General features: G+C 34.1%; 2 protein-coding genes across 7 annotated transcripts; one reads left to right on the top strand and one right to left on the bottom strand.

Moving 5' to 3' along the window:
• Positions 1-1,535: 1,535 nt before the first annotated feature.
• Positions 1,536-4,442, bottom strand: LOC104096113 (protein S40-5-like). 5 transcript variants are annotated; one of them, XM_033656089.2, is made up of 5 exons: positions 3,849-4,277; positions 3,653-3,713; positions 2,647-3,145; positions 2,264-2,312; positions 1,536-2,142 (listed from the first exon to the last, which is right to left on the bottom strand). In XM_033656089.2, exons 3-5 carry the CDS (start codon positions 3,140-3,142, stop codon positions 2,085-2,087), a joined length of 603 nt encoding a protein of 200 aa, XP_033511980.1. In that variant the 5' UTR covers positions 3,143-3,145; positions 3,653-3,713; positions 3,849-4,277; the 3' UTR covers positions 1,536-2,084. The 5 variants fall into 5 exon arrangements, with proteins under 5 accessions (XP_033511980.1, XP_033511978.1, XP_033511979.1 ...); XM_033656087.2 differs by lacking the exons at positions 2,264-2,312; positions 3,849-4,277 and adding an exon at positions 4,343-4,442; XM_033656088.2 differs by lacking the exons at positions 2,264-2,312; positions 3,849-4,277 and adding an exon at positions 4,406-4,440.
• A 12,100-nt stretch (positions 4,443-16,542) lies between these two features.
• LOC104096112 (uncharacterized) lies at positions 16,543-21,910 on the top strand. Of its 2 annotated transcripts, none has more exons than XM_009602422.4 (9): positions 16,543-16,899; positions 17,722-17,778; positions 17,957-18,009; positions 18,218-18,269; positions 18,716-18,778; positions 18,876-18,935; positions 21,041-21,083; positions 21,287-21,352; positions 21,537-21,910. In XM_009602422.4, the coding sequence occupies exons 1-9, from the start codon at positions 16,887-16,889 to the stop codon at positions 21,598-21,600; spliced, it is 471 nt and encodes a 156-aa protein (XP_009600717.1). In that variant the 5' UTR covers positions 16,543-16,886; the 3' UTR covers positions 21,601-21,910. The 2 variants fall into 2 exon arrangements, with proteins under 2 accessions (XP_009600717.1, XP_009600716.1); XM_009602421.4 differs by having other exon boundaries at positions 16,576-16,895.
• The last annotated feature ends 400 nt before the right edge of the window (positions 21,911-22,310 follow it).

The following is a 22,310-nucleotide window of genomic DNA, read 5'->3' as shown; positions in this document are numbered from 1 at the left end:
AGGATTATAAGTTTCTTGTATATAATGCACAAAAGCAGGGTGAGAAGGAAAAATAAAAGGTAAGCCACAGACAACCACCATTTTTGCTAAGTTCTCACGATCTCTATCTTTGTTATAGGGGCATAAAATAGTACCAGAAGCAGGGCTAGGATTAGGACTAGGATTAGGATTACTACTACTTTCACCTTTACTATTTTTTTTACTAGTTTTTTTAAATACGTCAAATACATTTTTAGGTGCCATAATTTAAATACAAAATTAAATTTAAAAAGTTAACACAAAAATTAAAAATACAAATGAAATACGAAAATAGAACATGTAAAGTAAACACAAAAATTAAGCACTAAAATAATGCGCAAAAAATATATATTAAAATTAGGAGATGGAACGAGTGCATCGTGATTAAATATTGAAACTTGAAGAAATTGCCCAAAATATTGCTCCAAATACTTGAAGAATTAATTTGAAGCTTGAAAGTTGCTCCAAAAATTTGTCCAAATACTTGAAACTTATCACTTGATTGCGAGAATAATATAGATAGAATGTAAGAGATTTGAGAGAGAATGATTTATTTTTGTGAGAAGAAATGAAGAAGGATTGGGATATTTATAGTAGAAAATAGGGCCAAAGTGTAATTTAATAAACTTAGAGATTATATTAAAAGTTTGGGGGTAGGGGGTGCTTTGGGGGGTGGGGGTGGGGGCCAAATATGGCCATTTTTAGCCGTTGGGAACGGCTATTTTGCAATTATAGCCATTGTCCAACGGCTATAATTCAAAAAAAAGGGACACGGGACGGGATAAACGGGACGAAATAGCCATCCCGTCCCATCCCGTATCCCGTTTAACATGGGCCCATCCCGTTTAAAATTAAGTGAGACGGGACGGGACGGGACGGGACGTTCCTTAGTACAGAATGATGCCTCATGTTGGTTCCCCAAGTACACGCAAATATACGTGGCCGTCAAGTAATAAAGTGACTCGAAAGTCGGATGTCGAACCTACGGAGATTTAGATTAACCGTTAACTAAGCAAGCTAAAATCAGTTAATTATCCAAGATAATCAAGAGTTTGATTTTTCTATTACAACTATTATTGCAAAAATTTAAACACGTAATCCAGGAAGATATAGATTCCAGGGTTGTGTTCGGTTTATCAATCCTATTGAGTTCTTAATTACACATGTTAATCCAAATTATCTATGATTGCTAGTTGATCGGATCGTTTATATAAAGAGCATGTTCCCACAATACTATCCATCTATCCATAATATATCAACCCTATATTCCTATGGTCTTGAATTTATCATGAACTAATATAATACGACATTCAACTAAGACAGACTGTTAGGTATATTCCTATCCTAACCGCGAAATCTTTCCCCGAGCCACGGGTTCAGAAACAAACTCTCTCTAATTCTACTCTAATCTAAACATTGCTTTCCCAAACATAGCATAGATAGTAAATAGAACTCAACTGCTGGCCAAACAATTAGGCAATTATGCACACAATTAGAGAAACAACCAAAGATGATAATTCGAATTAACGGTAATATAATTAATAAACTTTAATATTCATGACAGTCACAACCCTAGAACGTGAAGTTAGCTCCACATAGACATGGTAGCAAAATAACAAATCATCAAGAAAAAGTAAAGATTACTAAGTTTGATGAAAGAAAGATGAAATTTGATGAATTCCGGCCTCCACGGCGGCTCCATGCTCTCCCTAGGACTAAAGTATGTCAAAAGTCTCTCAAAATAACGTTTTTACATGTATTTATACTAAGTAGGGTTGGGCCTAGACGAAATCTCCCTTTCCTAGCCGAAATAGGAAACTTTGCAAACTTATTGCTTTTCATGCGTCGCACTAGTGCTTTTTCATGTCAGACCAAAAAACTCAGTCTCTGAACTAGGGAAATTTCTGACATAAAATTACACTAATGCGTCGCACAGTGCGTCGAACAGTGCCTCGCACTAGTGCATTTCTTCAGCAGTTGCTTCTTCCCTGAATTTTGACGTCCAGAATTGATCCTCGACCCCCGAAGACGATCTCGGCTTAATACTTTGAGCTTTTACTGAGACTTCAAAGCTCCAAATAACTCGAATTCGTTCCATAACATCTATATAGCTCAGAATCACTCCTACAAGGCATAAAACACACAATTAGTGCAAAACTCTAACGATTAAAGCTCAAACTCAATTAAAGTGTAGCGAATTAGAATATAACAAGTGACTAAAATACGTAATTATAGCGTGCATCACCTCCCTTTTGCTTCCTTGAGATGAGGCTGTAATACTGTTGGACCTAATACTTGTAATGACAAAAAACAACCACAAAGGAATTGCATTAAACAATAGAACCACCAGAATTGCTTGTGGAACCCAATTTCAGTATTAATTCCACTACTAATCAAATCCTACTGCTAATGCCTTATGATTATCAACCATCACTGCATAATTTATACGACTATAATACAACAATAACAATCGTTAAGCCTCAATTCTAAACAAATTAGGAACAACTATACGAATTCTCAGTATCAATTACTCCTATTAAAGCTCATGCTATTCAAGGAACCCTGTTTTGCTTAAGATTGCATTTCTCACTCTGCTCAAATCTCTGCCTTTTAAAGTTCTTCCAATACCTTCACACACTGAGAAAGAAGATATTTGGCTTCTTTCATGTTTTTTAGCAAGCCATTGATGTGGAGGCATCGTTTCTCCTTCATCATCATCTTCTTCTTCTTCTTCATCGCTTTCGCAATTATTTCTTACAAAACTATATCCTCCACCACCAGAATCATCACTATTACCATCACGCCATGAGGTCTTTTTTGAGCTTGTCCCGTAAATTTTTGACCAATCGGGTATGTTTACTGGGGCTGATTGCTGAGCTATTTTAGGTTCGTGAATTGAATTCTTGTTTGATCTTGGGATCATTTTGACTGCAGTGGGCAGCCTCCTTGAACTGAAATTTGAAGATGACTCTTTACTTTTGCTGAAATTAGAGCCAATTTCGCGTCTTTCGTTGATAAAATTACTCCAAATGTCTTCTTCTTGAAATTCTTCATTCCTCATTGATGTCCACCCACTACTACCTTGGCTGTACAAATTATACCTCCCTTCAGATGATGATGACATCTTCTGCAAAACCCAAAATTCAATCAAGTCAAAGAACATAAATATGTGAACAACAACTACTGCGCCTCAATCCCACACAAGTTGGATCGGCTATATGAATCATCACTGACTATGTTTTTTCAGTTAAACACAAAATATGTGAATATGCACTTTTTAGAAAATTTATAAATAGATAATAGGTAATTTATGGATCTGCAACCCCTCAATAGAGCCAGACATTATGGTAAATGATGAGTAAGTTGATTAATCTTTTCTTAAAATATTATTTTTCTAGAGTTAAAGCAGTCTAGCAAAGATATACAAAAACAGATTTATTAGCATGGTTTTGAAAATCTGGAACAAGTTTCGATTTAAGATAGTCCATACAATCGTCCTTAGTTCAGGGACGATTTGGGTGCGACCCTTACCTGACCATGCGTGAACGAGGAATGCTCTATCCTTTGTAGAATCGTCCTAAGTTATGCAGTTATATCCTTACCATACTGTGTATAAGATGAGTGCAGAATGTACCTCTCTCTAAAATTGAAACTTGCAACAGATAGCTTTCTTCAGATCTTGAAAATCGTATTATCTGCAAAACAAAAGGATAAATTATTTATAGCCGGCCTGAGATTAACACAGAGAAGAGAAAGATTAAAAGAAAGAAAGACCAATGATTAATATCGTTTAAGGAAAAAGCAGAGCAGTCACAAGACTGTTTTTCAACCTTAAAATCCTACGAATAGCTCTTGCTGATGAGTGAAATTCTCAGAAGTGAGAGTTTCACAGAGGAGAGATAGAGACCTTATAAATTTTGGACCTAAGAGATTTCCTAAATAATTGACCTATGTGTATTTTACGTTTTGTCTTTAGCAATAGCTTGACTTTCTGATAAGGAAAGGTTAGTGACACCATATGAAGTCTGTAAACAATCTGATGAATGTTAAATCCACTTTAGAATTGTTTTTGGAAACAGGAGGATAAAAGTGATTACTCCGGGTTTGTTTGTAAAGTAATTTTGGGATAAAAATTTAATATTACCTTATTTCTTGTATGGTACTTAATTTTGGGATAAGTTATTTCATACTAAAAATAATACAAGAATAACTTTAATACCGGACAGTGAACTAGTAATCCCAGTAAAATTGACAATCTCAAGATTAATACAACACACCAAACAATCAATTACTCAGCGAGTTTGCAGGGAGAGCTAGCTAGTACCTGATTGCTTTAAAATAAGGCTGTGATCACAGGATAGATTGTATATGATATTAGGAAAAAAACCTGTTTAAGTCTCTCTCCCCTTTCCTGAATGTTTCCTTAAATTGTCTTCTTGTGCCAGAAATTATTTAACCTTAATAAGGCTCTTTTATAGAAAAGTCTAATGTAGTGCTCCTCCTTAGTGCAATGCACGTGTAAATTTTAACATAATTTACATTATCATGTTTAGTTAAACCTTGTTTTTTTCAGCCACGCTTGTTAATACAAAGTTACTACTTTTACTTATTAATTAAGCTCATTAAGGTGACTTCGAATTCCATGAAAGCTCAGGTGATAATGATGTCGGCTAGTGAGGATAATATCAAATTAACCTGATTTTAGCTATGTGTCGACCGCCATTTTTAAACAAAAAGGCTAAAGAACGCACATTAATGAAGATTCCTAATAGCACGTTCGCTATCTAGGCTTTTGCAAATGATCATTTCCCCCCCTTTTTCTGTTTATTTAATTTAATATTGCATGTTACTTTTACATTATTAGTGTATTTTAACTTAATATAATAAATTAGGAGTATTTACTTTACATTCTAAATTATCAAAATTAGATTTATTTTGAAAAGTCATATATTGTTAACGAGTTACTATAACCTGGTGATGTAATATAATTTTACCTGGTTAGTGTTGAGAAGTTAAACTCACTAATTAATCTTTGAATGCAAAATTACTATGTTCCCATAAACATGCTAATTAATTATCGTAAACAAAAAATAAGTCAACATGGGCGTGCAAATTTTACAATAGTAAAACAAGACCAAAGTGTACAGCATGAGTTCAACATGGCGATAGAACCATCTTAATTTATAAATAAAAAATGGAGAAAGCAAAGAAGAATTATTTCATGCACGGTTGATAATTTCCAAGTTGAGAGGGAAAAAAGAAGCACCTTGTTAGTCTTTTTTGATGTTTTATATGTTCGATATTACATTAGAGCCCCAGTTATTCGATTCACATCGCTTAAGACCAAAAGAAAGAAGCGTTTTGTATCAAGATTTTTTTATTCCAAAGATCTTTGGTTAATTCATACCATCACAATTCTCGATCGGATATTATTATATTATTTCGTCATGATACGTGAAAAAAGACGACTTGAATTTAACCTTTTGAGAGCGATAGAAGAAGAAGCTTCCACCGTAAATGAAAAGAGACAAGAAGAACAGCCGCCATTCATTGTATCTGCCTGATTTCTAGACATTATGAAGACGAACATAGATTTTGCAATTTTCACGTTCAATAACCATTTCAACGCTCACTCTCAGTTTACTTCATGGAAAAGAAGAGAATCTTAGTAGTATTTGGTGGAGTATTCTGCCGATTGGAATAGCTGTCTCCTCCACGATTCCTCAGTTTTTATTATTTTTAGTATTTTTTTCCTTTTGTGTTTCCCTTTTCTTCTTTTTCTTTTAGGGATATAAAAAAATTGAGTTGGCGGCTAACAAGCAGAATCTGTCCCACAACAGGCGGCCGCCACTCTGGCAAAGATATCTGGTTTTACGATTACTTTTTTTAATAACAATTTGAACGATCTTTTCTCAAAAAAAACAATCCAGCCAAAACAAAAGTTTGATAGCATTTCAGGCTGGTCTCCAAAAGGTAAAAAGAACATATGGAATGAATTCTTATCTAGTGGCATCCTCACCAATAATAGATCCTCAAAATCAATAATCCAAAAGGTAAGCATATAAGCACCACGAAGAAAATGATCACAACTAGACGAAACATTTACACATTCATAAAAACAAAATTCGCACAATCACATTTCAAGCTTTGAACTATTAGAACAAAATTTTAGGGCAATGGCATGAAGTTTAAAGAGTGAGAATTGAACTTCAAGGTAGTGGCCTAAAGTTTGAATTGCAAGAATTTAACTTCAGCCCACTGTCATGTAGTTTGAAGAAGATATTTTTTTCGTTCCTATACACTATTTGAAATCTTATTACGAAAAATGTCCATACTTTTGTATTTATCCAACCTAAATACGTTTTAGCTACAAAATATATACATTTGTTTAAACTAGAATCCTTTCTGCGATAGTCTTTCTTATTTAGGCGCGGGCTTTTGGGATCGCTTATATTTCACTTAGAGATTTTAGTAACGCAATTATATATCGCACCATAATCAAGGCAACATATCTGTAGTATCCTTCTATTCTCTGATTTTCTCTGGTTTCCTCTGGTTTTCTATAAACAAAGGTTTTGAAGAAGACGATTGCAAATAATTAGCTACAATTGAATTGAATTTTGCAACATAATGTCAAAATTAGCGATTATGATTTAGCTCAATGGTCGGTGGGATAACGTTGGGAGATACAAAGATTTTGATGTTGATGAAATTGTAGTCAATGACGATTCAAATTATAGTCAATTGAATTCCGCAATTGCAGAGCATCTAGTGATCGATACCTCCGCAAAAATTATCGAAATCAAATACACTGTCAATGAACGTTGTCCTCCAATAAAAATTCAGAACGATATGGGAGTTCGAGTGTATATGGAGACGAAAAAGGAAAACAACAATGTAGGAATGTATCCGCTGTGTATAACAGTGCGTGATTTCGATTTGGAATGCAGTATGTCGAATGCGAACACAATTGCAGGTTTGCTATGTTTTTTTCAGTGCTAATATTATTTCAATTTTAAGTATTCTACTATTTTACTACAAATTATCTACAATTAACTACATAACAAATGGAGTTCAACTGTTATATCTCTACAAGCATTCTGTCAAATATTGAACACATGAATATACAGAGGTCTGAATTACTATACTTTTAATTGAGTGTAGGTTCTTCTGATTATCGTAATACTAATGTGGTATAATTGTCAAGCAATTGTAACACAGATGGATAAATATCAGGAACAGTGAAGTTGATTGATATGCAAACATCTCTAGCAATTATGGAATATAAAAGTATCATCATAACAGAACATACACCAAATATAATTGAAGTAGGCCAAGTTTACCAAAACAGGCAAACAATTATCAGTGCAATGAAGCACTATTTTGTCATGAATAAGTTTTAATTTAGGGTGAAAAGGTCTAGTGCAAGAAGGTAGGAATATTTTATTTGTCAAATTCATATTGTGTATAAATTATAGTTTTTCTGTATGTAAATTGTTTAAGATAAGTTATTGTGCATAAACAACCTCGTATTTTGTAGCTACAATTGGCATAACACTTTTTGAATTGATTTTATTCTGTAGCTACTGCCTCGTATGTGTTGGAGACAATTGTACATGGTACTTCAAGTCCACCAGCATAAATGAATTAGCATTGTTCAAGGTTCGAAAATTCAACAGCTTGTACACATGCTCTTTGATGGACAACACATATATACAACGCAAACCTAGTGCCATGGTAATTGGCAGCATGGTGATGCCAAAATATGCGGATCCTAAGACAATATACACACCAAAAGACATACAAACTGACATGTTGTCGGATCATGGTGTGAACTTAACATAATGCAAGCTTGGAGAGCAAAGGGAAAAGGCTTTGGAATTTTTGAGAGGTCATCCTGTTGATTCCTACAGCTGCTTGCCGAGTTATTTGTATATTCTGGAGAAGACTTATCTGGGGTCGGTAGTGAAATTGCAGAAGACTGAAGATGACTGTTTCTTGTATGAATTTGTTGCACTTAGTACGTCCATCAAGGGTTGGAATCATTGTAGTCTAGTTATAGTAGTTGATGGCACCTTCTTGAAGTCGGCATATAGGGGAATCATGCTAACAACAATGAATGTAGTAGATAATGTAGATTAATTGTAAAAATATTGTTATAAAGTTGTTTTTGAGACTGTATTTTTTATATTTTCAAGTTTTATTACAGAAATTAATTTTTTTGTTGTCACATGTGTGATAGGTAGCATATTACCTCTAGCATACGCCGTTGTTGATTCAGAAAATGACGCATCATGGAGGTGGATTTTTGAGCAATTCAAACATGCATATGGTGAAAAATTAAATATGTGTGTTGTTTCGGACCGGAATGAGAGTATCCTGAAGGCAACATCTATTGTTTATACTGCCATGCCACATTATGCTTGCATGTGGCATATTGAGACAAATATAAGGTCAAAATTCAAGAAGGGTCATCTAAAGTTAAGCGAATTGTACTTTGCCATGGCAAGATCATACACGCTTGATGAATTTAATTAAAGAATGTCAAAGATTGAAGAGATCGACATACGAGTTAAAGCATACCTATATGATATTGGCTATCACAGATGGTCTCGGGTACATGCTACGGTGAACATAATGTGGACGTTGACATCAAACATTGCAGAGTCATTGAATGCGGTAACCAAAGATATAATAGAGCTGTCCATAGTAGAACTATCAGAGTACATGTGGACTCTTCTTGAACATTTGACTAATGAAAAGTTATTGAATGCAAAGGGTACGTTCACATACCATGGGAGAATACAATAAAGAGTTGGAGGACAATAGAACATTATCGCAAAAGATGAGAGTAAGCTATAGCCAATAACATCAGATCATTGATTCCATCAAACTAAATATACTGTTAATTGTAGAAATATTGTTGTATAATTGTAGTTATTTTATTTTGTATGTGTTGCTCACAACTTGTTGTGTGTTTGTAATGAAATTGTAGGTGAGGACTTCAACAGATTACATTCATATTGTGATAGATGGTATGAAGCGCTTCATTGTTTGCCTTCAAATAAGAGATGTAGTTGTGGACAATTCTAACTTGATGAACTTCATTATGCACATGCTTTGGCGGATTTGAGGCACATGAACGAGTCTTATGAAAACTATTGTTATCCTTATTACACGAGGGAGAGCCTTCTGCAGACTTATGAAATACCAGTAGACCCACTGCCTGACGAAAGCAAATGGAATGTGCCACAACATATTGCTGAAGAAGTTATAAAGCCACCTACCGGTAAAAGACATCCAGGGAGACCTCAAAAACAAAGATACAAACCATATGATGAAGTAAATGCAAATAAGTACAAGGTTTCATGTGGCAATTGTGGAGTAGAAGGGCATAACAAAAGATCTTGTAGTAATGCTCCTAAAAGGAAATAAAAATTGATACAGTTTAAAGTTTTTTTTTACTGAGTACTATTGATGATAATATGTCCTTTAAGACATATGAAGTTGTATTTGTTTTGTTCTGGGGAATTATAGCTGTGGTGTAATTGTATTGCTAATTTGAATAAAGATTGTCTCTTATAATGAATGTTTGCTAAAAAGATTTCAACTCTTAATACAATTAGTTTGTAGTTATTTTGTTCAAATACCGGGTTTATTTATTACTTTTCAGCCTTTCCTAACAACACTGCTAAAATTGAATAGATTATGTATTTTTGTATAGTAGTTGTAGACATATTTGTAGTTATGCTGCAAAGAAATTATATAGTACCAATATCGAGATCAAGTACTAACAACTTTCAACTAAAAAAAATCCACATATATATTCTATTCTATGTAGTAGAATTCTGGACAAAATAACAAAATAAAAGGTAAAACAACTGTAGCACAAATCTGCTACAAATAAATTACAACAAACTCCTTCTTAATAAACAATTTGTCTTCAACTTTACTACAATCCAGCTACAGCTAAACACTTTAACTATAAATTTTCTACTGAAAAAGGGCATCTAATTCTTCTTTTTCTTGACTTGTATTCTCTCGTTCACAGCTGGTGCACCTTTTCATCTTGTTAATCTGCTAGTCATCTCACTTTCACTAATTGCACCAAGCTCTTGCTTTTTCCTAGCATAATCCCAAAGGAGCGCTCCATAGAGTCTACGGTGTTGACCAATATCAGAAATGTCTTCCTTTGAAATCGATACCTCTCCAATGCTGATATATTCTTCAAATGTCGCCACGTATACACCACAATCACTGCAAAAAATAATAGGGAAAAAGATTTAGCATTCAATATAAAATACAATTGGTTAAATAAATAGAAGGAAAAGCAGCACATACAATGATCCTTTTTTTTGCTGGGGTATCTCAACGACCAATCACTGAATGTCAAGAGGGTGAGTAACACCTTTTTCAATGTATGCCTTTGTGTTTTTGTAGTTGATGTCTGGACACTTACCGCAGAAGGTGGTGCATGACAAGTAGAGGGGGATCATAATAGTAAACTTGTCGACAACAGATTCAACAAGTTTGTGATTTCGTGAATAGACCATAGAATCATAAACATATAGAATCCTATCGGTGATGTCAAACACAACCAACAACCAATGAAATTTCTCCATAATGTTTATGGGCATAATTACAAAATCAACTTTGTCCCATGCAATATTTGCAAGTAATCGGTACCCCAATATGTATTCTGATACGACGTCCTGGGGTTTGAAAACAACAAGCTTCTTATCGGCAGGAGCATTAATGTACCTCTAATAAATTTGTTCAATTCTAGTCTTGAACATACAGTTAGTGGTTGTAAACCGTGTTTTATTTTCAGGACCATACTTTCCTCTCTTCCTCAAATAGTATAAAATAACATCAATGTGCTGCAAAAATAAAATAGATTTCATTATTTCTCAATGCTTCATACAATTTAACTACAATTTTCAAACAAAAAATCTACATATTTCTAAAATAGCAGAATACTACAGCTAATCATTAGTTCTGCCAGGGTATGTGTGTACCGTGTTGTTGATTACTTATCCGGGATGTGCCAAAATATAAAACCAGTCCTTTTATCAACTTTCTCCACTCTAAGATCAAACTACGGCTTGATTTGGTTATCTTTAACGTGTAAGGCACCTTCCTCCTATTTAAAGATATAGCAAGTACAATTATTATGTAGTTTCAGTTGGAAATCCATAAATTGTATGCACTCGATAATATGAAAAAAAATGTATAATCTAACCTCTTTGAAATCGTGTCGGTACCTAATTATAACCGCTTATTGAATTCTTCCAACAAGTCAGGATCAACATCTTCGCCAATAACCCCAGTAAATGGATGCTTGATGTTAAAAATTGGAGGAGGTCCAACAGAAGTGCTTCCCCCAGAACTGAAATAAAGGAGAAAGGGGGATCTCGCATACTTTCCACGAACCTTTGTTCTTCCCTGATACACAGAGGTTGTTTTATCTTCATTTACCTCGCCGAACTTAACAATCTGTAAGAAATTCTCTGGCAGCTCAAAATCATCAAGTGTTACTGCCCTTTTTCCAGACCTGGAGTCATTATCTGAATCTCCTACATTGATGTAGTCGGCTGGTTCACCTATAAAATTTAAAACAAAAGAACAACATTGTATGTTGGTTGCATTAGCTCTTTTAGAAAAATTGAAACTTATATGAAAGCCGTTATTTTTTTCCTACAATTATATTGTAACATATAATACCACTGAAATCTTCATTGCAATCGTTTCCTTGTTGTATAATATTTGCTTGTTGAATGGGAGATTGCAAAGTCATAGTCTCATTCTCCTCATTTAAATGCTCTCCTTGTATGACAACTTTTGCATCCTATTTTGGAGAGTCCACATGCATAGTTTCCTTCTTTGTTACAATAAATGTGTACAACTTAATAAAATTATAGATCAATTGTAATAGAAACAACATTGTAGATAAATTATAGTTTAATTGTAGTTAATTTGTTGAAATGTTGTCATGTAGCTGAGATATAATATGTATTGTGAAATATGTAGATAAAATGTACTAAATCATACCTATGCCTCTTGAAATTGGGAAGATAAGTCAACGCCTACAGGAACATTCTCCTCATTTTGAATGTTAGACATGTGTCCTGTATCTAAGACAATAATTGGAAATATACTGTAGATTATTTGTTGGTAATTTAGGCTATATGTAGATATAATATAAATATAATGTAGATTATTTGTCATCAAATTGTGTTAAAATTGTTAAAATACCTGTTTTATTGTTATTGCTCAACACTGATTTAACACTACTGCCCAGATTCTGTTGTTTATTCTTTTCTTTGTAATGCTCATCATTTTTTGTAGAACTACGAGTAAACTGCATTGAAAATTTGTTAGACCATATACTTTATGAATGCTAATATAAACATAAATATGGTAAAAATTGTTGTCCAAAATGAATATATTTCGAATGAAACCTTAGTATCAATGTTCGTATCCTGTTGACTTTTTATTGCCTGTAACCTCTGCTTTAAAAGGCGTTTCTGGGGCGAGCCCCGGGGCGAGGCGTACCAAAAACGCCCCGGAGCGATGGTGTGGGGCGAAAGTCTCAAGAGGCGTACGCCCCGCAATTTGGGGCGCGTTTTTTTAGTAAGGAGTAAGCCCTAGAGACTTTTTCAAATTAAAACAAAATTTATTGAATTAGTCCTTCATATAATATCCAAATTCTCAAAAGTCAGTTTGGTAATTACTCAAAAGGTTTAAAAAGGAACTCAAAAGTATTAAATTTAAAAATAAAGACCTTTTTTTTTTATTGATTTAATCTCTAATTCATAGTTTTTCCAAAATTTTATCTTGTCCTCTAGTCTGCTAATATCTCCCAAAAGCAACGAATATTTAATTTTTTTTACAAATACAAAGAGAACTATATTTTTCTTCATAGCAGCAAATCCAAAGTTCAAATTGCAGGTTAATCATCCTTTTTGTTCCTCCATATAGAAAACTTTATTCTTTTAGATTCAAATTATTTGTGCTTGTAAGTAACGTATAATAGATTATTTGATTAGTTTTTTGTGGGGATGGAGCACACATATATATAGTTTTCTTCAATTTTATGCAATTTTATCTGTTTATAAATATTAACTGTCATTATATTATTTTATAAAATATTAAAAATTAAATACCTATGGGGCTTACGCCCCGCGCCTCGGAACTTACGCCCCGCTGAGGTATATGTAAAATACCCCGCCTTACGCCCACGCCTTTTAAAACACTACCTGTAATACAGACTTGATGGAATTATTGAGTAGCAGTCGAATGCTACCTAGTTCTTGAAAAAACTTAAGAACACAAAATTTTTATAATGTATCTGACAATTAAAGGCTTACAATTAGAGGTATATATATAAATCAAAAAGTAGGTATGCCTCTTTCTTGAACAATCTAAGGTGTGAACCGAACTACGTATTAAAATAGAAAGAGTTAAAGAAATAATTTGCATAACATAAATTAAAGAAATCAACTAAGATTATCTTAAAAGGTTACCTTATCAACATCTTTTCTTAAATTTTTAATTGTTTCACAATATCTTTCTTGTCATCTATTTCCATTGCCTGCTTATGTCCAGATGGAGATGGAACATCTGTCGGATGCTCAGCGTTTGTTTCAGCTTCTTCAAGGATGTATTAAACTTTGTCCAGCAAAGTCATTCTAGAAAGCTCTTCTGGGGCTTCAAGCATGTTGGTGAACTGAGTGAAAAAAAATATGAGGGACCTAGTTATCATATGTATAAAATGTGTAGAAAATTTGTATTATATTGTCTGTCCAGAAGTGAAAAATATTTACCTTGATCCATGATGATTTGATCATTCCCTCTTCCAATGCAGATATCCATATTTTATCTTTACTAGCTGTCTAGTTAAGTATGCGGGGGATCGAATTACCAATACTTGTAGCTATATCAGTGTTGATTGTAGAGCAACACTCATATAACCAGATTTGCATAGCAAGTGAAAAAACTCGAATGAGATAAAAATGCACAAAAGGGTCGAGCTTGTGCTTAACAAACTGAAGCAATTGTGTATAAGTTTCGATACCCCATGCAAAATTCGCATACTGCCCCGAGTCCACCAAGTAGAACCTAAAATGGTCTATCAAATCATTATCTTTCTTTGAAGGACAGAGTAAGAATTCTATCAGATAGAGAATACACAGCTTGACTGCATCCTCATCATTCACCCAACTACGACTGGTTACAATTTGTTTCAAGTATGACCTCTCAACTTTTTCCTTATTCGGAAAATAGCTCCTCGTTGTTTTGTTGTCATACTTAATTGTGTAACCAAAGTCCATTACTTCCGTAAAATATCTAAGGCCAGTGATAAGGGCAAACTCTCTCAACCCAAAGTTCAGCCTCTCACCCTTTATCTCTGCTGTAAAAAAAATGAGAATCGAATGCGTTCAATTCATACTTCATGAGAAGGTGAATTACCTCATTTTGGATACATATTTTGGGAAGGGAGAGAAAATGCCCAAAACATATCTTCTTAAACAACTTTAACCCATTTTCAGACAATAACACCTTGATTTGGCCAGAAACACCAAGGTCGGATAATGTCTGGAACCTAGTGATGCCATAATCAACATAATGTGGTGCAAAAAATATTCGATTTTGCACCAAAAGAAACAGTAAGTTAATAAAACTTGTTTGAAGACCAAAAAATAAAATAAATATAATTCTACTACAATTTAGCTACAGTCAAAAAGACATTAATACATTGCATACAAGTAAGTTATAAAATTAGTAAACATATATAACAACTGACTACATTGAAGCTACAAATACAGTGATAAAACTTGTTTGAAGACCAAAAAATAAAATAAATACAATTCTACTACAATTTAGCTACAGTCAGAAAGACATTAATACATTACATATTAATGGAGTTCATGTATTAATAAAACTTGTAGTTACAATTAAACTACATAACAAATGTAGTTCATGTATTAATAAAACTTGTTTGAAGACCAAAAAATAAAGTAAATACAATTCTACTACAATTTAGCTACAGTCAGAAAAATATTAATACATTGCATACAAGTAAGTTATAAAATTAGTAAACATATATAACAACTGATTACATTGAAGCTACAAATGCACTGATAAAATTATGTTTAGAGCAAGAAATTATAAAGTAACAACTAGACATAATATAAATAATTTGTTTACAGAAAATAAAACTAACATCTACAAATAGAGCAAATAATAACCAATAAAATCAACTAAATCATGTAGTACATTCACTAACAAAATAATTTCGAATAATATACAAGAAATCTACAATTTCTAGGGAAATATAGAAAAATTGATAACCAACAACAAATATACACAATGTAGACAAAATTTCTACAAATACAGAAAAACAAAGAAATATATATAGTCATGAGAATGAGAACATGTTTTGTAACTTAAAAAAAAAACTAAATTTATAACTATTAGAATTTTACCTTTTCCAATGACTGTTGGGGTATGGTTTTAGGTGATTTTTGAAACTTCTTCTTTTTTGAAGGTTTGACAGTAGGAGAAACTTTGATATTTTTTTTGCAGGTTTCAGGATAACATCTTCTTCGACGAAATCATTATCATGAGCAATTTCTTTGCCCTTCCGCTTTACTGATTTAACAGATGTCGAAGCTTCACCAGCATCCCTGTCATGCTTGAGTTTTGTTCGAGCTTCTGCCCTAGCTTCATGAGGGGAAAGCTTGGATTTTGTCTCTGATTTTGCATGTGCCGATTTCACTACTTTTTTGGCCGAATCCTGTGAGAAAACACCCAAATCAAAAGTAGGAATATCACAAACATTAGTTTTTTTTAAGGCTATTCTTCGGAACTCCTTTCTTCTTCATTGTAAGGGAAGAAATTTTTTAAGTTGTTACTGATTTTCGTAGGATTTTGAGCGAGAATTCAGAAAGATTGAGAGATTATAAAATATTTTTAACAAAAATGGAAGAGAGCGTCAATGGAGGGAGATAATACAGAATCGTGAGGGGAGTGAGATATGTACGTTAGAAAGATTATAGGAGTTAATTGATTCTCATTAAATTCCTAAAATGTATATAATTGGTAATTTGCATATGCCTATGTAATTAAACTAAAACTTGAGTAGGAAGGGTAATAAGGTTTCAAATAGTGTATATGAAGGTAAAAATCCCTTTGAAGAAGCAGGTATCACAACTCTTCTTATAATATGGCTATATTTTGAATACACGAGATCTTTCCACAAATAGCTGTTGGATTTACTGTTTATTTTACTAGTTTGTGTATATATATATATATATATATATATATATATATATATATATATATATATATATATATATATATATATTAAATATACATAAATTATACATTCGTCGGTAATTTTTGATTTAAATGGTTGAGTGAATGGCTATTTAGGTTAATAATTCTTATGTTGGTTTTAAGCAGCAGTCCTAAAATGGCTACTGGTGCACTTATCCCGTCAGTGGCCCATGTAATCAGCTCATGTTTTGATCACCTTTGCTCCCCACTCTGGTCAGGAGCCCAGGCCCACGTTACCTAGCTCCGCGACCGGCATTTTTGCACATGCTTTCGAGAACTCGAATTCTAGAGTATTACCTTCTTCGTGCAGAGACAAAGCTAATTCATCAGTAAATTAAAGAAACATTGTGTGAGATTTCCAAAATAGGATAGTCGAATCCCTACAAAGCCATTTGAGAAAGAAAAAAAATAGCGGTGAAAAAGGATGTCGAGATTGTGGGCGAGGTTTGCGGGTTTATTCAGCAGCAAAAATTTCGTAGGAGCAGACAAAGCGGGCAATCGCTATTTTAAAAGAACAGAGGAGCTTGATGGTATCAGTAAGTAGGTCTCCTTTTTTTTTTTTTTTTTTTACTTTTGAAACTGCCTCTTACGTCATCGTTTATTATTTGTTTGTTCTAGCAAAAGTTGTATGGGCTTCAGCAAATGTTACTACAGATATTTTTTTTTTCACATTGAACTTTCTTAGCTTTGGTTACTGCAAATATGGCTAATTATGATCATTTGGCTGTTTGAAAAATTGATTATTTAATGCTATGCCGCTATTGCCCTATTAAACGAAAGAAAATGAGGAGAGGTACTTATGATTTTTGTATGTTGGAAGAAACCATTCTGGTATAAGGTATACAAACATCCCTTTTAGTTAATGTGATAATATGCTCTGCTTTTTGCAAGACTATGAAATTGGATATTTCATACCCTATGGGTCAACCTAGCCAAGAGCAGTGGCAGAGCTAACGGTAAAGAAGGGGGTTCAATTGAATCCCTTTCTTCCAGAAATTACACTATGCAAGTTGGGTAAAAATATTATTTTTTATATTTATTAAACTGTTGGATCCCCTTAACATAAGGGGGCTTTTAGGTATAACATTTTCGCATTTTTTGAATCCCATTGTTAGGATTCTTGTCTCCGCCACTGGCCAAGAGGTAAGCTTTCATGATTTCACACTTTAACCAAGTCAAAGAAATTAACTTTTTTTCTTTTTGCATGAGGAACATCTGGAAATTGGAATTGAGAATTACTTATATATAACTCTACAAAGTCTTCAAGGCTTCAAATAGTTATATTTAGGATGGTTTGTAGTTTGCTATTTTAGGTGATGTTATCTGTAAAGAACTTTGTATGATATTATTATATTTTGTCAGTGAAGGAAAAGAGATGGGTGATGTTCAAAGGAGAGGATGATCCAACCTCCATTCCAGGTATGCCCTATTGGAGAAACACAAGCTAGCTCTAAACCTTGTTGTTGGTCCAACAGTCATAACCTTCTCCCTCATGTTGATATGTGATTAAGAAAAACATCTGCTACTGTTGTGAACTTTACAAATCAAACTACCACATCGTTTGTTTCCATTAAAGAGCAACTTTTGATTCCTGTAGTTGAATGGATATGTTGGTTGAATGGACAACGGAAGAGTGCTCCAACTCCAGAGGTAAAATTGGACCTTTCTTGTCACAATTTCATACGCATAATTCATTGGTCATCCTTAGCCAGCATTGTTTTTCTCCTTTCTTTGTATGGATTGCCTTGTTTCGCAGTAGCACTTTTATCCTTTTATTATCTTGTCCTTCAAAAGCATTTTATTTAGCATAAATCTCTTCTTGAACTGTGTTTTGATGGTTATATATTTTCATTACCAGGAGATGGCTGAGTTGGAGGCCAGAAGGGAATTTGTTAAGCTTAATATCGCTCGTAAGTATTCCAATCTTATGCCTCTGCTTTGTTCATGGATTTGTGGTAACCACCCTGAAATAAACAGCACTATGTTCTTACTTACTTCTATCTCCTAGAAAATTTAAGTTTATAAGAGAAGATTGAAGAACGCTTCATTAAACTACTAGGTGGTCGAACTTTTAAATGATTTTCTGCTTTTGGCCCGTATTTGACCCTGGACTGGAGTCAAAATAGTTCTAGGTGCTTAAACTACAGGGTCATTTTGATTTACTTTTCCTTCCTACTTCATATATTTAAAAGTCGGGTTCTGTTCTGGTAGTTGCTTATGAGTTTAGTCTTGCTATTAGTTTCAGTTGAGATTTTCCAAAGGTACATTATTCCTTAAGACACAATGTGGTGGTCTTTTTGGCTCTCAGTAGGACGACCACCTGTCTGGTAATATATTCTCTTTTTGTTGCTCTAAGGTCTCAAGAAGGAAGAAGAGGAGAGAATGGCCAAAGAAGGCAAGAGTAAAGCCACAAGCATTGGTAAGTTGCTTACTACAATTTTACCCTATCCTTTGAAACGGGAAGCTGATTGGTACATGAACTGCACATTGTTTATTCCTCTTCACCTTGTCTCTAGGTAAAGCTGATGGTCCAGATTTAAAGAGTTTCGTTCAACAATTTCCAGATGCTTCGGAAGGTATCACCTATCCTATAAAGCTAGGGTCCGTGTGGTTTCGCAGTCAAAACTTTTTGGTTTTAGAAACCCAAAAAAAATTTGTTGCAAAATCATCTCTTCTCTTTTGTTTCTGAAAACAAAGAGCAGAAAAGATGTTTCCCTAAAATAGCCAGTTTTGGGAGAAACACAGTGGACCATGCGACGTCCTTTTTTTTCAAATTGCAACTCCTTTTGAGGAACTTCTATAGTTTCCTCTAAAAGCTCTTTTCTGTTAAAATTTTTAGTAGTGTCTGAAGATGATTAGTCGGTTCTATTCTATTAATTTCACAGTATGAAAGCCTCAAAAGATGTTTTAGGGTAGGAGATTTCCAAAAGAAAAACCCAACAGCCATTCATCACAAAACAAACATAATGATGAATCTTACTCTAGAACAAGCATGTCTACTGGATTATGTAACTTAATCTGAGTTCACAAAGCTGGCCAGAGGACAAGTAGTTGTGTAGCCAACCGCAAGGATGACACCAAGCTCCTATCATAAAAAAGTCTTTGTTCTCCCAATTTATCCTCCATGTTTATCCTTCTTAGCCCCCCATTTTTTCCTTGCAGCTTTTGCACCAATGATCTTCACTTTGTTAAAACTTAAAACCTAAGTTGCTCCGACATGGCATTTTAGATGCCGCACCCGTGTCGACACGACACTAGTATGGGTGTGGGTATGGGATCCGTACCGGATCTGGTCAAACATTTTTGGGTACTTTGACCACGACAGATGGAAAAATTCGAGACGAGATACAATTTGATTCCCGAAATCAGAACGAAAACTAGGGTAAATTTGACCAAAATAGCATGCCTTATCTAGGAAATCAATCCTTTACTTATCTACACAACTTGAGAATTAAAAAGAAATTCACATTTTATAGGCTATACCTGAGTATTTCGCAAAATTTCTCATAATTTAGAGATATTTTTCTATTTTTATTTTTGTAATTTTTTTAGCCGGATCCCCGCACCCGTATCCGTATTAGGATCCGTATCCCCGAATCTTATAATTTACATCTCGAAGGATCCGACTTCTAGATCCGCACCCGTGTCGGACACCCACACCCGTGTCCGAGCAACTTAGCTTAAAACCATCTGGACCCTTATAGCAAATTTCATCACCTCTGTATTGGAAGATAACTTGAATGCTACATGCACTCGAACGAGTACGTGTATCGTTTATGGATGTCTACAAACATCCATGGTATGCGCAGGTTTTTTGCTATTTAGTTTATCTTGAAGAAATTGGATGAGTATCACCCACATGCATGTTTGACCCATTTGACTGTAGTGTGAATGAAGAATCCCTTTAAAGTAGCTTAAAAGACTCCCTTTTAATAAGGAAGGTAATTGAGAGTAGCTTATTGGATTAAAGGAGAGAATAATGAAAATGCTGTTGCATTATATGTTAGAGGTTGTTAATTTCGCTGCCTTTTCATGATGAAATAATTTGTTAGAGGATGTTTGGTTTCCCAATAAAATGCGCTTGTGTAGTACTTGGATAAGAGTATATACATTCAAATTATAACATGGAATATTGTAATCTGGGGTTATGACAGGGATATCAATAATAACGGATACCCTATTATACCATGTACCTTATTGTATTGTTTATCCTCCGGTCGTACAATAACCTTTTAACTAGTTAGGCAACTAAACCTCAAACTCGAATGACATAGGTGTAATTTGTTCATTTATGACTAATTGTTTTTCTTGAGTAATATAGACGTGATGTGTTCCTCTCTTACTCTTTTCTTTTTCGCTCACTTACAAAGAGTCTAATAAGCCTTTCTTATATTGTGTCCAAATGGCCAATAAAAGATACTACAACTAGAGCGTATTAGTGGCAAATAGAATGGGTTAAGAGCGTATTAGTGGCAAATAGAATGGGTTTTCTTTCCTTATCTCTCTTTATCTTTTTTTTGGATTGAGACTTGAGATTAAGGTTTGATGTTAAATGATATAATGATATATCTTTTTGTTATGCAAGCAATTCTCTTTTTCCCGTTTTTATTATCTTTTCTTAGTTAATTTATGCTCTTAATTATTTATTGACTTTGTTTTGATTGATCGTCATTTCTGGAAGGTGATATAATCCCAGAAGCATCTGATACACAGAATGAAGTAAGGTGAGTCACAGCAATAGTATTATCTATTGTGGGATACTTCCACTAGGTTGTGATTCTTGTCACTATTAATTAAGAAATAAAAGGAAAAGTGGAGGGTAAATGAGAAATAGTTACCTTCTGATAATTTCTCTTGCTTACTATGAACTTGAATGTGTTAATATATTGCGTTCGCTGCTTTAAAACTTGCATATTGTGTAATGTAGACATGCAAGATCAAAGGAAACTGAAGCCGAGAAAAATATGTCTTATCGTTTCAAACAACAACCGCAGTAAGTTCTTGTTCCTGCCTGCTGTTTTCATCTACCCTTCTCTTGATGGACCTAACAAGCACCAGATTCCTAGGAATTTTGAGATTTAAATTGTCACAAATGCAAATAAGCTACATAGAATGAATGATAACAGGATTAATTTAGATCATTTGCAACAACTTACATTGATCATATTTATTTTCAGGTCGTCAGAGCCAACTGGTTCTGGTGAATCCTTTAGACCAGGAACATGGCAACCTCCCTCTTGAGATCACTCAAAAACAAAGTGGAAGCAGATTTATGTTTTTTTTTTTTTTTTAAATGTTATATTTTTTATAGTGACCCAGTGAATGCAGAAGTTGAACACTAGGAGTTGAGGCCACAGCTTCCACACACTGGCAGTCTCATTCTTTTTCGCACGGATGTTTGCATGGATGAACTGTGTCTTCCCTTTTTGTTATCCGGTTCAGGGTCTTACATGATACAAAGTTTTTACACCAAGTTCTGTATGAATAATCCTCAAATAGTGGAATCTGTACTATGCTGCTTTACCGTTAAATGCAGAAATATTGAAGTTTCTCTTGCTTGTTTTCGTGCTTTCCTTTTTTGCATGCCGAGACATGGCGTTGCTATATCTTCTGCAGATTCAATATCTGTAGTCTCCATATACTACAGAATTTGCTTGTCATCGTGTTTTATGCGAAAGATTTCAGTGCAATCTTGTAAGTGGATTATTAAGAATTCATAGTCAAATGTGGCTGCAAAAGCGACATTTTTGGATAAAGAGAACAATTACCATCCTCGGGATCGCCTGAGTTACCATCCTCGCTCTTGTCCTGCTCCAAAAGAAATACTTACATAAAGTGGATAATAAATTGGATATTTTGTAGTAATAGTAGCAACTCAGTGGCGGACGCACGTAGTGTCAAGCAGTTGAACCCGTTTTATCAAAAAATAATACTGTGTATATGTATAAATT

This window comes from Nicotiana tomentosiformis, chromosome 7 (genome assembly GCF_000390325.3).
Source record: "Nicotiana tomentosiformis chromosome 7, ASM39032v3, whole genome shotgun sequence".
Taxonomy (NCBI): domain Eukaryota; kingdom Viridiplantae; phylum Streptophyta; class Magnoliopsida; order Solanales; family Solanaceae; genus Nicotiana; species Nicotiana tomentosiformis.
The sequence above is the reverse complement of the archived record's forward strand: the minus strand, read 5'-3'. Positions and strand labels throughout refer to the sequence as shown.